This window comes from Oncorhynchus mykiss, chromosome 23, assembly GCF_057628025.1.
Source record: "Oncorhynchus mykiss isolate SJ-2025 chromosome 23, ASM5762802v1, whole genome shotgun sequence".
NCBI classification, from domain to species: Eukaryota; Metazoa; Chordata; class Actinopteri; order Salmoniformes; family Salmonidae; genus Oncorhynchus; species Oncorhynchus mykiss.
In genome coordinates, this window is record NC_143044.1 from 26,294,495 (window position 1) to 26,308,388 (window position 13,894).

The 13,894-nt window shown below is 40.3% G+C and overlaps 1 protein-coding gene and 1 long non-coding RNA gene across 5 annotated transcripts in view; one reads left to right on the forward strand and one right to left on the reverse strand.

Annotated features, from left to right (window-relative positions):
• zgc:123010 (RRM_SF domain-containing protein) overlaps nt 1–3,195 on the forward strand; it is a 34,554-nt gene extending 31,359 nt beyond the window's left edge. For 2 of the 4 annotated variants that reach the window (XM_090217200.1, XM_090217201.1), the window contains exons 11-12: nt 842–1,007; nt 3,017–3,195. In XM_090217200.1, coding sequence (XP_090073326.1) covers nt 842–1,007; nt 3,017–3,054 — 204 coding nt within the window. In that variant the 3' untranslated portion in view covers nt 3,055–3,195. The remainder of the gene's footprint in view (nt 1–841; nt 1,008–3,016) is intronic. The other 2 variants (XM_090217203.1, XM_090217202.1) reach the window with 1 other exon arrangement.
• The window catches only part of LOC149972552 (uncharacterized), a 66,065-nt gene extending 53,517 nt beyond the window's left edge, over nt 1–12,548 (reverse strand). The window contains exons 1-2 of the long non-coding RNA XR_016491027.1: nt 12,429–12,548; nt 11,997–12,058 (exon numbers count right to left, since the gene is read on the reverse strand). This is a non-coding gene — a long non-coding RNA (uncharacterized LOC149972552). The remainder of the gene's footprint in view (nt 1–11,996; nt 12,059–12,428) is intronic.
• Between the last annotated feature and the right edge of the window lie 1,346 nt (nt 12,549–13,894).

A 13,894-nucleotide genomic window follows, 5' to 3' on the forward strand; every position in this document is an offset into this window, starting at 1 on the left:
TCGCTCTGGAGCCTGCAGCCTTGCTGGCCTGGCCAAAGTGGCTACCGGAGGAGGGTCTAATTAGCTCTGTCACCCTTGATAATTTTCACTCCCTCAGCTTTGGACACTTGTGCATATGGCGGAGGTGCACTTGAACGCTTAAGTGGAGGAGCGAGGTGAAGGAGAAGGGAATGATTTTGGATTCAGCCGCTCGCTCGCACGCGCGCGCACACACACACAGCCCCTTCAACTTCAGAGTACTACATCAAATATTAATACACACACAATTCAAGCCTGCGTACACACGTGCTGATGTGCTGTCCATGGTCACACAACACGTATGTGAAATGGCAGCCTTTGGTTATGTTCTAGATCTACTAAATTGGCTAATTTCCTTTCCTTCATGACAAGCAGCTAAGGACAGGATGACTGGAGTTTAGGCCAGGTTTTCAACTCTCCCCTGGGACCCCCAGCCGTTCCATGTATTTTAACTACATCACATTTGATTCAACTTGCTAACTAATAATCAAGTCATTGAATAGGTGATCAGGTGAGTTAGTTCAGGGCTGCAACAAATTTGTATAACATCTAGGGGTGTTACTGTTCATGCACTTATGAGTTTTAGGGTGCATCTTAATAGTCTAAAGTGGTCTCCTACATCTGCACTGATCTGAAAACACAGGACAGGGGAAAGCATTGTGCTGCATTCATAAGTTTACATTTAACTCTCCAATCACTCTCAAAGCAGACAAGGAGAGGAAGCCACTAGACTGAAGGGATGGATCTGTAGTCTTGCCTCCTAACTCTCTCTCTCCTAACTCTCTCTCTCTCTCGCTGTCCCTCCTTTTCTCGCTCTTTCTAGGAGCTGGGTTTTGAGGAGATGCAGAGTGTGTTGCTGCTGGAGAGATTCACCAGTGTACAGGCTGTACTGGCTTCACCTGAGGCTTCTAGGGGTGAGGACTGGGGCTGTGGCGGTCATGACATTTTGTCGGCTGGTTATTGTCATGCAAAAGACTGCTGGTCTCACGGTAATTGTCGTTAATTAGGATAAACACGATTAGCATTTCCAGGCCTCCGCACATGCGTGCCTTTTGAACATCTACATTTAAATCAATTTAATATACACATCACAAATGTTTATTTTAGGTACGTCTAAATAATATAATTTAACTTAGCTGAATAAAATAGAAAGGCACTTGCATTGGAATGCAAAAAATAGCCTATAATTTGAAACAGGTCCTATATGTTAGATTTATTTGTCAACTATAGTTGTAAATGATACAAACTTTAGACTCTTAGAAATCAAAACATACAGATGGTTTGAGAGAAAAAAAGCTTGCTCTGTTCCTTGTCTCAGCCTGCACACGATGGTCTCTCATAAAATGATCTTATTTTTGCTATTCTCAATTTATTATTGTCTTTACTAATATTTAAAGTTAGTTTCTTAATTTAGAATGGCCCATTATCAAATGGGCAGGGGAGTAACGATGTCATCCATATGCACTCGAATAGCTGGTTCGTTTTTCAATCATGTCGGTTATTTCACTCCACGCCTTAAACACCGTTGGAGGAGCATGCATCCTCTCGCTGCGCGACAGGTAATACTCCATCCAAACCCTGTATGCCATGGGCTACAGTAGCGTGTTTTCACAACAAAAGAGAAAGGAGAAATTAATGGAGAAGGAGATGGAAACACAGTGGTGAGATTCTGTGGCTAAAAGGAATGTGTCAGCCTATTAATTCTGAAAATACAAGCATCGCCTAGGCCCAGACTCATGGATAAAAAGTTTGGAGCATCAGGTCCATCCAGTATGCATAATAATACGGTCCACGCTCAAAGGCAATTACTAGAATTTGTTTAATTTTGAAGTATAGGCAAGACCATTTATGTACCAAAGACATCTTAAATCGTGTGTGAAATGAGGTAGGCTGTGTTGTATAACACAATAGTTATTTTTTTTAAAAATGTTTTGGTGGTTGGCTTCGGCTAAAAGGTGTATGTGCATAAGCTCTAATATGCGTATGGGTGTTTTGAATGAATCATCACCTTAGAAAGCACTGTTCATTTTGTTGTTAGGTTTTGAAACAACATCCACAATGACCATATTTTACACTCAGTTTCAAACAGTTGTTGAACTTCTTTCTTCAAATTGATCACAGTGAGGTGAGTTTTAAAAGCACATACTGTTTTGATGGGTTTGTCATTTTCGATTCCATTTACATTGATGTCAGAGCGGTTAAAGGGACAATAGAGCCCTGAGTACCAGGCCAGTAGCCTGGGGCGGCAGGTAGCCTTGCAGTTAAGGTCGCTGGTTTGAATCCCAGAGCTGGCAAAGTGGAAAAATCTGCCGTTCTGCCCTTTAACACCCCTTATAAGATCTGGTCGCCGGGTGCCGACAACATGGACGTCGATTAAGGCAGCCTCCCCACAGATACAGAGCTTTCCATGCAGAACTTTCCATTAGTGACCTGATGGTTGTTAGCGAGTTGGGTATTACCAACGCATGTCCAGAGTGCATAAGAGGAGATTACCATGACTCAACGGTCACGTGGAATTTTACTGTGGTCATGACTGCCAGTGTGGTCATGACTGCCAGTGTGGCAGTAATACGGTCACTGCAAAAGCCCTAGTTACGACGCTCTCACACACATTTTAAAAACTTTATTTGAATCCACAAATTACTTTACATTTGAGAAGGATTCAAACATTTCAAAGTACATGGCTATCTGGACACTTATGGATATAGATAGCACGTTCTACAGAGCTACACTACAAATGTCACCTGACATGGAGCAGTACCTTGCTAGCTGCTTTGTCTTATCCAGGCACAAACGCCACCCACCCACCATCTAGGCTGTGCCAGTACATGCAATTTCTCGTCTAAACCTAGAGGGCAGCAATGTCAGGAATTTGTCTAATTTCAATGACTGGGAAAGAAAGCAACACATTTTCTAAGTTATTGCTCTGGAATGTGAAGGTTGCACATAAATGTTTTTTTTTTAAATGTAATAATTAATTTGTCTTCCCTCTCCTCAGTGGTGAGCCAGGACTCCTCATTCAGCCTGCCAGGGTAGGTGGATATTAGCCAATCATGTTTACCCTAAAGGGGTCATGGCCCCTGATTTTAAAATATAATAACATATACACTATCGTTCAAATTTTTGGGGTCACTTAGAAAATACCTTGTTTTCCATGATAACATATAAGTTGCAAAATTAATAGAAAATATAGTCAAGATGTTTGACAAAGTTATAAAGAATGATTTTTAATTGAAATAAAAATTGTCCTAACTCTGCTTTGCTGCAAATGGAGGATTCTTTGACGAATCACAGCCTTGCAGACCTTTTGCTTTCTAGTTGTCAATTTGTTGAGGTAATCTGAAGTTGGATTGGCTTGATGGGCACTTCTTACGTACCATACGGTCAAGCTGCTTCCACCACTACCTCAATAGGGTTGAGATCTGGTGACTGTGCTGGCCACTCCATTAGAGACAGAATACCAGCTGACTCCTACTTCCCTAAATAGTTATTGTGTAGGTTGGAGCTGTGCTTTGGGTCATTGTCCTGTTGTAGGAGGAAATTGGCTCCAATTTAAGCGCTGTACACAGGGTTTGGCATGGTGTTGAAAATTGGAGTGATAGCCTTCCTCCTTCAAGATCCTTTTTAACCTGTACAAATCTCCCACTTTACCACCACCGAAGCACCCCCAGACCATCACGTTGCCTCCACCATGCTTGACAGATGGCATCAAGCACTCCTCTAGCATCTTTTAATTTTTTCTGCGTCTCACGAATGTTCTTTGTGATCCGAACACCTCAAACTTTGATTCGTCTGTCCGTAACACTTTTTTCCAATCTTCCTCTGTCAAGTGTCTGTGTTCTTTTGCCTATCTTAATCTTTTCTTTTTATAGGCCAGTCTGAGATATGGCTTTTTCTTTGCAACTCTGCCTAGAAGGCCAGCATCACGGAGTCGCCTCTTCACTGTTGACGTTGAGACTGGTGTTTTGCGGGTACTATTTAATACTACATCATACAATGACATTCTGGACAATTCTGTGCTTTCAACTTCGTGGCAACAGTTTGGGGAAGAACCTTTCCTTTTTCAGCATGATCCCCGTGGACAAAGCGAGATCCATACAGAAATGATTTGTTGATTTTGTTGTGGAAGAAAAAGACTGGCCTGCACAGAGCCCTGACCTCAACCCCATCGGACACCTTTGGGATAAATTGGAATGCTGACTGCAGGAGCCAGGCCTAATCGCCCAACATCAGTGCCCAACTTCACTAATTCTCTTGTGGCTGAATGGAGCAAGTCCCTGCAGCAATGTTCCAACATCTAGTGGAAAGCCTTCCCAGCAGAGTGGAGGCTGTTAAAGCAGCAAAGGGGGGACCAACTCCATATTAATGCCCATGATTTTGGAATGAGATGTATATACTGCATACTGTATACAAGATACAAATAGGAGAAGATATGTAACTTCAAAATACAGAAATCATCCCTGTATGATGCTGCAAAATGCATCATAGGGGGATCATTTCTATATTTTGAAAGTTAAATATCTTGAAAACTTGAGTGATGACAAGAAAAACAATTTGGTACTATGTTAACAATGGACTAATGAAACAAATACCAAAATATAGTTTTTGGTGGAGTTTTCCTTTAAGTTCAGATGGTTAAGTTCAAGTGTCAAGATTAAATGCTGGAAGTGTTTGGCATAGGGTTATGCTGTACTCTTCATTTTCTTATGCTAACTAACACACAGGCCTCAATATATTTGGCATTTGGTTTAGTAGGATATAGTTATTTCACACTGTCATCAATGTTTTTACTAATATCTCTAATCACATACTTTGGTAGCACTTTACAATTTTTATTTTTTATTTTTTTATTTCACCTTTATTTAACCAGGTAGGCTAGTTGAGAACAAGTTCTCATTTGCAACTGCGACCTGGCCAAGATAAAGCATAGCAGTATGAGCAGACAACACAGAGTTACACATGGAGTAAACAATTAACAAGTCAATAACACAGTAGAAAACAAAGGGGGAGTCTATATACAATGTGTGCAAAAGGCATGAGGTAGGCGAATAATTACAATTTTGCAGATTAACACTGGAGTGATAAATGATCAGATGGTCATGTACAGGTAGAGATATTGGTGTGCAAAAGAGCAGAAAAGTAAATAAATAAAAACAGTATGGGGATGAGGTAGGTGAAAATGGGTGGGCTATTTACCAATAGACTATGTACAGCTGCAGCGATCGGTTAGCTGCTCAGATAGCTGATGTTTGAAGTTGGTGAGGGAGATAAAAGTCTCCAACTTCAGCGATTTTTGCAATTCGTTCCAGTCACAGGCAGCAGAGTACTGGAACGAAAGGCGGCCAAATGAGGTGTTGGCTTTAGGGATGATCAGTGAGATACACCTGCTGGAGCGCGTGCTACGGATGGGTGTTGCCATCGTGACCAGTGAGCTGAGATAAGGCGGAGCTTTACCTAGCATGGACTTGTAGATGACCTGGAGCCAGTGGGTCTGGCGACGAATATGTAGCGAGGGCCAGCCGACTAGAGCATACAAGTCGCAGTGGTGGGTGGTATAAGGTGCTTTAGTGACAAAACGGGTGGCACTGTGATAGACTGCATCCAGTTTGCTGAGTAGAGTGTTGGAAGCCATTTTGTAGATGACATCGCCGAAGTCGAGTATCGGTAGGATAGTCAGTTTTACTAGGGTAAGCTTGGCGGCGTGAGTGAAGGAGGCTTTGTTGCGGAATAGAAAGCCGACTCTTGATTTGATTTTCGATTGGAGATGTTTGATATGAGTCTGGAAGGAGAGTTTGCAGTCTAGCCAGACACCTAGGTACTTATAGATGTCCACATATTCTAGGTCGGAACCATCCAGGGTGGTGATGCTAGGCGGGCATGCGGGTGCAGGCAGCGATCGGTTGAAAAGCATGCATTTGGTTTTACTAGCGTTTATTTGGTGTATTTGGTTTTACAATAACTCCACGTAGTAAAGCATTTATAATGGATCAGTAAATAGTGTATTCATCATTTATTAATCAATACTCCATAGATAATATGTTTAATATAGGTCCTTATGAACCATTTACTAATCATTAGTTCCGTTTTTTTCACGGCCTCATCTAAAGTGTGAGCTATTTATACTTTATAAATACTTAATACATTTTTTGAATGACCAGCGAAATTCCTCACAAAATGATAGACATGCCATTGGTAGACATTCCAGCAGTACCTAATTCTCCTTAAGGTCTCAAAATAAACTAGAGCGCCGGTGGTTTTAGTTGCCCCCCCCACCCCACAATTTTTATTGTGCCATATAAAAGACTGTAAAAACACCAGTTATTTTAATTTTGGAAATATGTTCCAAAGTATTCCTACGCATAACAGAGGATCGTATATACGAATGTAAGCAAGGTTTGAAATGATCATGTTTTTGTCAAATGTATCTGTTTGGATTTCTTTCGGTCAAATTGCAGTGTTATAAATTATTTGTAATTGTGTTCCGGAACCCCGACCATTCACTCACAAAAAAATCATCACATGGCTGAATCTAGTTGATGATCCCTGACCTAGAACATATCAATGGTAAAAGAATAAGGAAACAACAAAGTATGTTACAGGAAATACAGTCGTGGCCAAAAGTTTTCAGATTGGCACAAATATTAATTTTCACAAAGTCTGCTGCCTCAGTTTGTATGATGGCAATTTGCATATACTTCAGAATGTTACGAAGAGTGATCAGATGAATTACAATGAATTGCAAAGTCTCTCTTTGCCATGCAAATGAACTGAATCCCCCAAAAACATTTCCACTGCATTTCAGCCCTGCCACAAAAGGACCAGCTGACATCATGTCAGTGATTCTTTCGTTAACACAGGTGTGAGTGTTGACGAGGACAAGGCTAGAGATAACTCTGTCATGCTGATTGATTTTGAATAACAGACTGGAAGCTTCAAAAGTAGGGTGGTGCTTGGAATGATTGTTCTTCCTCTGTCATTCATGGTTACCTGCAAAGAAACACGTGACGTCATCATTGCTTTGCTCAAAAAGGGCTTCACAGGCAAGGATATTGCTGCCAATAAGATTGCACCTAAATCAACCATTTATCGGATCATCAAGAACTTCAAGGCTTCAGGCACCCAAGAAAGTCCAGCGAGTTGATTCAGCTGTGAGATTGGGGCACCACCAGTACAGAGCTTGCTCAGGAATGGCAGCAGGCAGGTGTGAGTGCACCTGCATGCACAGTGAGGCGAAAACTTTTGGAGGATGGCCTGGTGTCAAGAAGGGCAGCAAAGAAGCCACTTCTCTCCAGGAAAAACATCAGGGACAGTCTGATGTTCTGCAAAAAGTACAGCTGCTGAGGACTGGGGTAAAGTCATTTTCTCTGATGAATCCCCTTTCCGATTGTTTGGGGCATCCGAAAAAAAGCTTGCCTGGAGAAGACACGGTGAGCGCTACCATCAGTCCTGTGTCATGCCAACAGTAAAGCATCCCGAGACCATTCATGTGTGGGGTTGCTTCTCAGCCAAGGGAGTGGGCTCACTCACAATTTTGCCTAAGAACACAGCCATGAATAAAGAATGGTACCAACACATCCTCCGAGAGCAACTTCTCCCAACCATCCAGGAACAGTTTGGTGACAAACAATACCTTTTTCCAGCATGATGGAGCACCTTGCCATAAGTAAAACGTTATAACTAAGTGGCTCGGGGATCAAAACATTAATATTTTGGGTCCATGACCAGAAAACTCCCCAGACCTTCATCCAATTGAGAACTTGTGGTCAATTCTCAAGAGGCGGGTGGACAAACAAAAACCCACAAATTCGGACAAACTCCAAGCATTGATTATGCAATAATGGACTACCATCAGTCAGGATGTGGCCCAGAAGTTAATTTACAACATGCCAGGGCGGATTGCAGAGGTCTAAGTCACTTTGAGCGCGGTATGATTGTCAGTGCCAAGCATGCTGGTGCCAGTATATAGGAAATTATCAGCCTCCTGGGCCATTCATGCACATTGTATGCATTTTACCGAGAATGGTGAGACAAACAAAAACATCCAGTCAGTGAAAACAGCTACTTGCTGAGAGGTTGAAGGAGATGAATCATGCAAGCTAACAGGTGAGCTACAAACAGGCAAATAACGGATCAGTACCACAGTGGTTTGCAGTACGGCATCTTATTTGTGTGGATCACTAGTGTTTAACCTCATGAAACTCTGAGGGCAGTATTTAATTTTTGGATGAAAAACGTTCCTGTTTTAAACAAGATATTTTGTCACGAAAAGATGCTCGACTATGCATATAATTGACAGCTTTGGAAAGAAAACACTCTGACGTTTCCAAAACTGCAAAGATATTGTCTGTGAGTGCCACAGAACTAATGCTACAGGCGAAACCAAGATGAAATTTCATACAGGAACTGAGCCAGATTTTTGAGGCGCTGTGTTCCAATGTCTCCTTATATGGCTGTGAATGCGCAAGGAGAGAGCCTACACTTTCTGTCGTTTCCCCAAGGTGTTTGCAGCATTGTGACGTATTTGTAGGCATATCATTGGAAAATTGACCATAAGAGACTACATTTACCAGGTGTCCGCTGGGTGTCCTCCGTCGAAACTATTGCGCAATCTCCAGGTGCGCGCATTTTTCCATTTTGAAGAGAGGAGAAACCAAACTGCCAGGAGTGACTTATCATCGAATAGATATGTGAAAAACACCTTGAGGATTGATTCTAAACAACGTTTGCCATGTTTCTGTCGATATTATGTAGTTAATTTGGAAAAAAGTTTGTGTTGTTATGACTGAATTTTAGGGTTTTTTTCTCAGCCAAATGTGAAGAACAAAACGGACCGATTTCTCCTACACAAATAATCTTTTTGGAAAAACTGAACATTTGCTATCTAACTGAGAGTCTCCTCATTGAAAACATCTGAAGTTCTTCAAAGGTAAATGATTTTATTTGAATGCTTTTCTTGTTTTTGTGAAAATGTTGCATGCTGAATGACAGGCTTAATGGTATGCTAGCTATCAATACCCTTACACAAATGCTTGTTTAGCTATGGTTCAAAAGCATATTTTGAAAATCTGAGATGACAGTGTTGTTAACAAAAGGCTAAGCTTGAGAGCTAATATATTTATTTCATTTCATTTGCGATTTTCATGAATAGTTAACGTTGCGTTATGCTAATGAGCTTGTGGGGATAATTACACTCCTGTTTTTTTTCGTAGCCAAACGTGACGAACAAAACGGAGCGATTTGTCCTACACAAATAATATTTTTGGAAAAACTGAACATTTGCTATCTAACTGAGTCTCCTCATTGAAAACATCCGAAGTTCTTCAAAGGTAAATTATTTTATTTGAATGCTTTTCTTGTTTTTGTGAAAATGTTGCATGCTGAATGCTACGCTAAATGCTACGCTAGGTATCAAAACTCTTACACAAATGCTTGTTTTGCTATGGTTGAAAAGCATATTTTGAAAATCTGAGATGACAGTGTTGTTAACAAAAGGCTAAGCTTGAGAGCTAGCATATTTATTTCATTTCATTTGCGATTTTCATGAATAGTTAACGTTGCGTTATGGTAATGAGCTTGAGGCTATAAATAGGATCCCGGATCCGGGTTTGCTCGTCGCAACTGGTTTTAACATGATTTTGGAATGACTACCTCATCTCTGTACCCCACACATACAATTATCTGTACGGTCCCTCAGTCGAGCAGTGAATTTCAAACACAGATTCAACCACAAAGACCAGGGAGGTTTTTCAGTGCATTGCAATGAAGGGCACCTATTGGTAGATCGTTAAAAAAAAGCAGACATTGAATATACCTTTGACCATGGTGAAGTTATTAATTACACCCAGTCACTACAGATATACAGGCGTTCTTCCTAAATCAGTTGCCAGAGAGGAAGAAAACCACTCAGGGATTTCACCATGATGGAAATAGTGACTTTAACCTCTCTGGTATCAGCGTCCTACCTCGACAACAGCAAGTGAAATTGTAGGGTGCCAAATTCAAAACAACAGAAATCCCATAATTAAAATTCCTCAAACATACAAGTATTATACACAATTTTAAAGATAAACTTCTTGTTAATCCAACCACAGTGTCCGACTTCAAAAAAGCTTTACGGCGAAAACACACCATGCGATAATGTTAGGTCAGCGCCTTGTCACACAGAAAACCATACAGCCATTTTGCAGCCAAGGAGAGGGCTCACAAAATTCAGAAATAGCGATTCAATTTATCACTAACCTTTGATGATCTTAATCAGATGGCACTCACAGGACTTCATGTTACACAACGAATGTGTGTTTTGTTCGATAAAGTTAATCTTTATGCCAAAAAACCTCAGTTGAAATTGGTGCGTTATGTTCAGTAATCATTGTCTCAAACAAACATCCAGTGAAATTTCAGAGAGCCACATCAAATTACAGAAATACTCATCATAGACATTGATGAAAGATACAAGTGTTAGGATGACATAGGATTAAAAATAAACGTCTTGTTAATCCAGCCGCTGTGTCAGATTTCAAAAGGCTTTACGGCGAAAGCACACCATGCGATTATGTTAGGTCAGCGCCTAGCCACAGAAAACCATACAGCCATTTTCCAACTAAGGAGAGGTGTCACAAAAGTCAGAAATAGCGTTAAAACGAATCACTTACCTTTGATGATCTTCATCTGGTGGCACTCCCAGGTCTCCATGTTAGACAATAAATGTTAGTTTTGTTCGATAATGTCCCTCTTTATGTCCAAAAACCTCTGTTTTGTTGGTGCGTTTAGTTCAGTAATCCAAAGGCACAAAGCGCGATCTCAACATCCAGACGAAAAGGTAAATTTCTTTACATGTATAACCTTTAAATGCTTCCAGTGCTTCAGTCTTTCAACCGCAGACTATTTTAACTTTTACTGGGCCTCTAAAGGTAGTAACTCTAAACGTAATGGGATAGTTCAGCAACAAAATGTGTTCAGATATTTGTTTCCTTATGTTGTAAGCAGTCTACGGACCTCTTGGATATAGGGGGCGCTATTAACATTTTTGGATGAAAAACGTTTTAAACAAGATATTTTGTCACGAAAAGATGCTCTACTATGCATATAATTGACAGCTTTGGAAAGAAAACACTCTGACGTTTCCAAAACTGCAAAGATATTGTCTGTGAGTGCCACAGAACAGATATTACAGGCGAAACCCAGAGAAAAATCCAATCAGGAAGTACCGCATTTTTTGAAACCGCCTCATGCCAATGACTCCTTATATGGCTGTGAATGAGCTACGAATGAGCTTACGTTTTCCACGCATTCCCCAAGGTGTCTACAGCATTGTGACGTCTTTTTAGGTATTTCCATTGGAGAATGGCTGTAAGGGACCATATATAGCGAGTAGTCACATGGTGTCTCCCGGAGAAAATCTTGCGTAAAACACTGAGGTAGCCATTTTTCCAATCGCTTCTTATGAGAAACCAATTGCCTCGACGGATATAATGAATGTGTGTTTTGTTCGATAAAGTTAATCTTTATACCAAAAAACCTCAGTTGAAATTGGTGCGTTATGTTCAGTAATCATTGTCTCAAACAAACATCCAGTGAAATTTCAGAGAGCCACATCAAATTACAGAAACACTCATCATAGACATTGATGAAAGATACAAGTGTTAGGATGACATAGGATTAAAAATAAACGTCTTGTTAACCTTTCTGATCTCCCCATCCCGGATCCGGGATCGTGAATACAGACTCAAGCTCATTACCATAACGCAACGTTAACTATTCATGAAAATCGCAAATGAAATGAAATAAATATGCTAGCTCTCAAGCTTAGCCTTTTGTTAACAACACTGTCATCTCAGATTTTCAAAATATGCTTCTCAACCATTGCAAAACAAGCATTTGTGTAACAGTATTGATGGCTGACGTAGCATTTAGCATTAGCATTCAGCATGCAACATTTACACAAAAAAACAGAAAAGCATTCAAATAAAATCATTTACCTTTGAAGAACTTCAGATGTTTTCAATGAGGAGACTCTCAGATAGCAAATGTTCAGTTTTTCCTGAAAGATTATTTGTTTAGGACAAATCGCTCCGTTTTCTGCATCACGTTTAGCTATGAAAAAACCCCTGTATCCAGGATTGTGTAAATCTATCAGCAAGCTCATTAGCATAACACAACGTTAACTATTCATGAAAATCGCAAATGAAATTAAATAAATATGCCATCTCTCAAGCTTAGCCTTTTGTAAACAACACTGTCATCTCAGATTTTCAAAATATATTTCTCAACCATAGGAAAACAATCATTTGTGTAAAAGTAGCTAGCTAGCGTTAGCATTTAGCGTTAGCATTTAGCGTTAGCATTAGCGTTAGCATCCAGCACGCAACATTTCAACAAAAACATAAAAGCCTTCAAATAAAATAATTTACCTTTGAAGAACTTCTGATGTTTTCAATGAGGATACTCTCAGTTAGATAGCAGATGCTCAGTTTTTCCAAAAAGATTCTTTGTGTATTTGAAATAGCTCCGTTTTATACATCACATTTGGCTACCAAAAAAAATCAGAAAATTCAGTCCTCAAAACGCGAACTTTTTTCCAAATTAACTCCATAATATCGACTGAAAACATGGCAAACGTTGTTTAGAATCAATCATCAAGGTGTTTTTCACATATCTCTTCATTGATACATCGTTCTTGGACACATGGTTTCTCCCCTATATCAAATGGAAAAGTACGAGCAGCTGGCAATTGCGCACCGAATTCCACGCAGGACACCAGGCGGACACTTGGAAAATGTAGTCTCTTATGGTCAATCTTCCAATGATATGCCTACAAATACGTCACAATGCTGCTAAGACCTTGGGCGAACGACAGAAAGTGTAGGCTCATTCCTTGCGCAATCACAGCCATATAACGAGACAATGGAAAACAGAGCTTCAGAAATTCTGCTAATTCCTGGTTGATGCATCATCTTGGTTTCGCCTGTAGAATGAGTTCTGGGGCACTTACAGACAAAATCTTTGCAGATTCTGAAACTGAGGTAGCCATTTTTCCAATCGCTTCTTATGAGAAACCAATTGCCTCGACGGATATATTATCGAATACATATGTTAAAAACACCTTGAGAATGGATCCTAAACAACGTTTACCGTGTTTCTGTCGATATTATGGAGCAAATTTTGAAAAAAGTTTGCCGTTATAGTTGAAGTATTTTTCGGTCGATTTCTCAGCCAAGCAGGATGAACAAACGGGACCTTTTTCGCCTACAAAAATATTATTTTTTAGAAAAAAGGAACATTTGCTATCTTTCTGGGAGTCTCCTGAGTGAAAGCATCTGAAGTTCTTCAAAGGAAAATGATTTAATTTGGTTGCTTTTCTTATTTTCGTGAAAATGTTGCCTGCTGCCAGCAGAGCCTAGCATAGCATTATGCCATGATAAACTTACACAAATGCTTGTCTAGCGTTGGCTGTAACGCATATTTTGAGAATCTGAGATGACAGTGTTGTTAACAAAAGGCTAACCTTGTGTTTGAACATATTTATTCATTTCATTTGCGATTTTCATGAATAGGAAAGTTGCATTATGGTAATGCGCTTGAGGCTGTGATTACGCTCCCGGATACGGGATTGCTAGTCGCAAGAAGTTAATCTCTCAGCATAAACCAAAGAATCTGTCGCGGCAGAATGGATTGTGTAGGATAACTAGCCGCAGTAGTTCCAGTGTTTGGGTTTTCACCACTGACTATTTGGACTTACCAGGATTGGGTGAAGGCAGTGCTGAAACTTCAGCTGCGAGTATATTTTGCGAGGGTGTAGACTTCGCAAACCGAAAATTCAAAATTCTAACACGTGGACCTACAACCTAGTCACACATCTGACCAAATTACAATATTT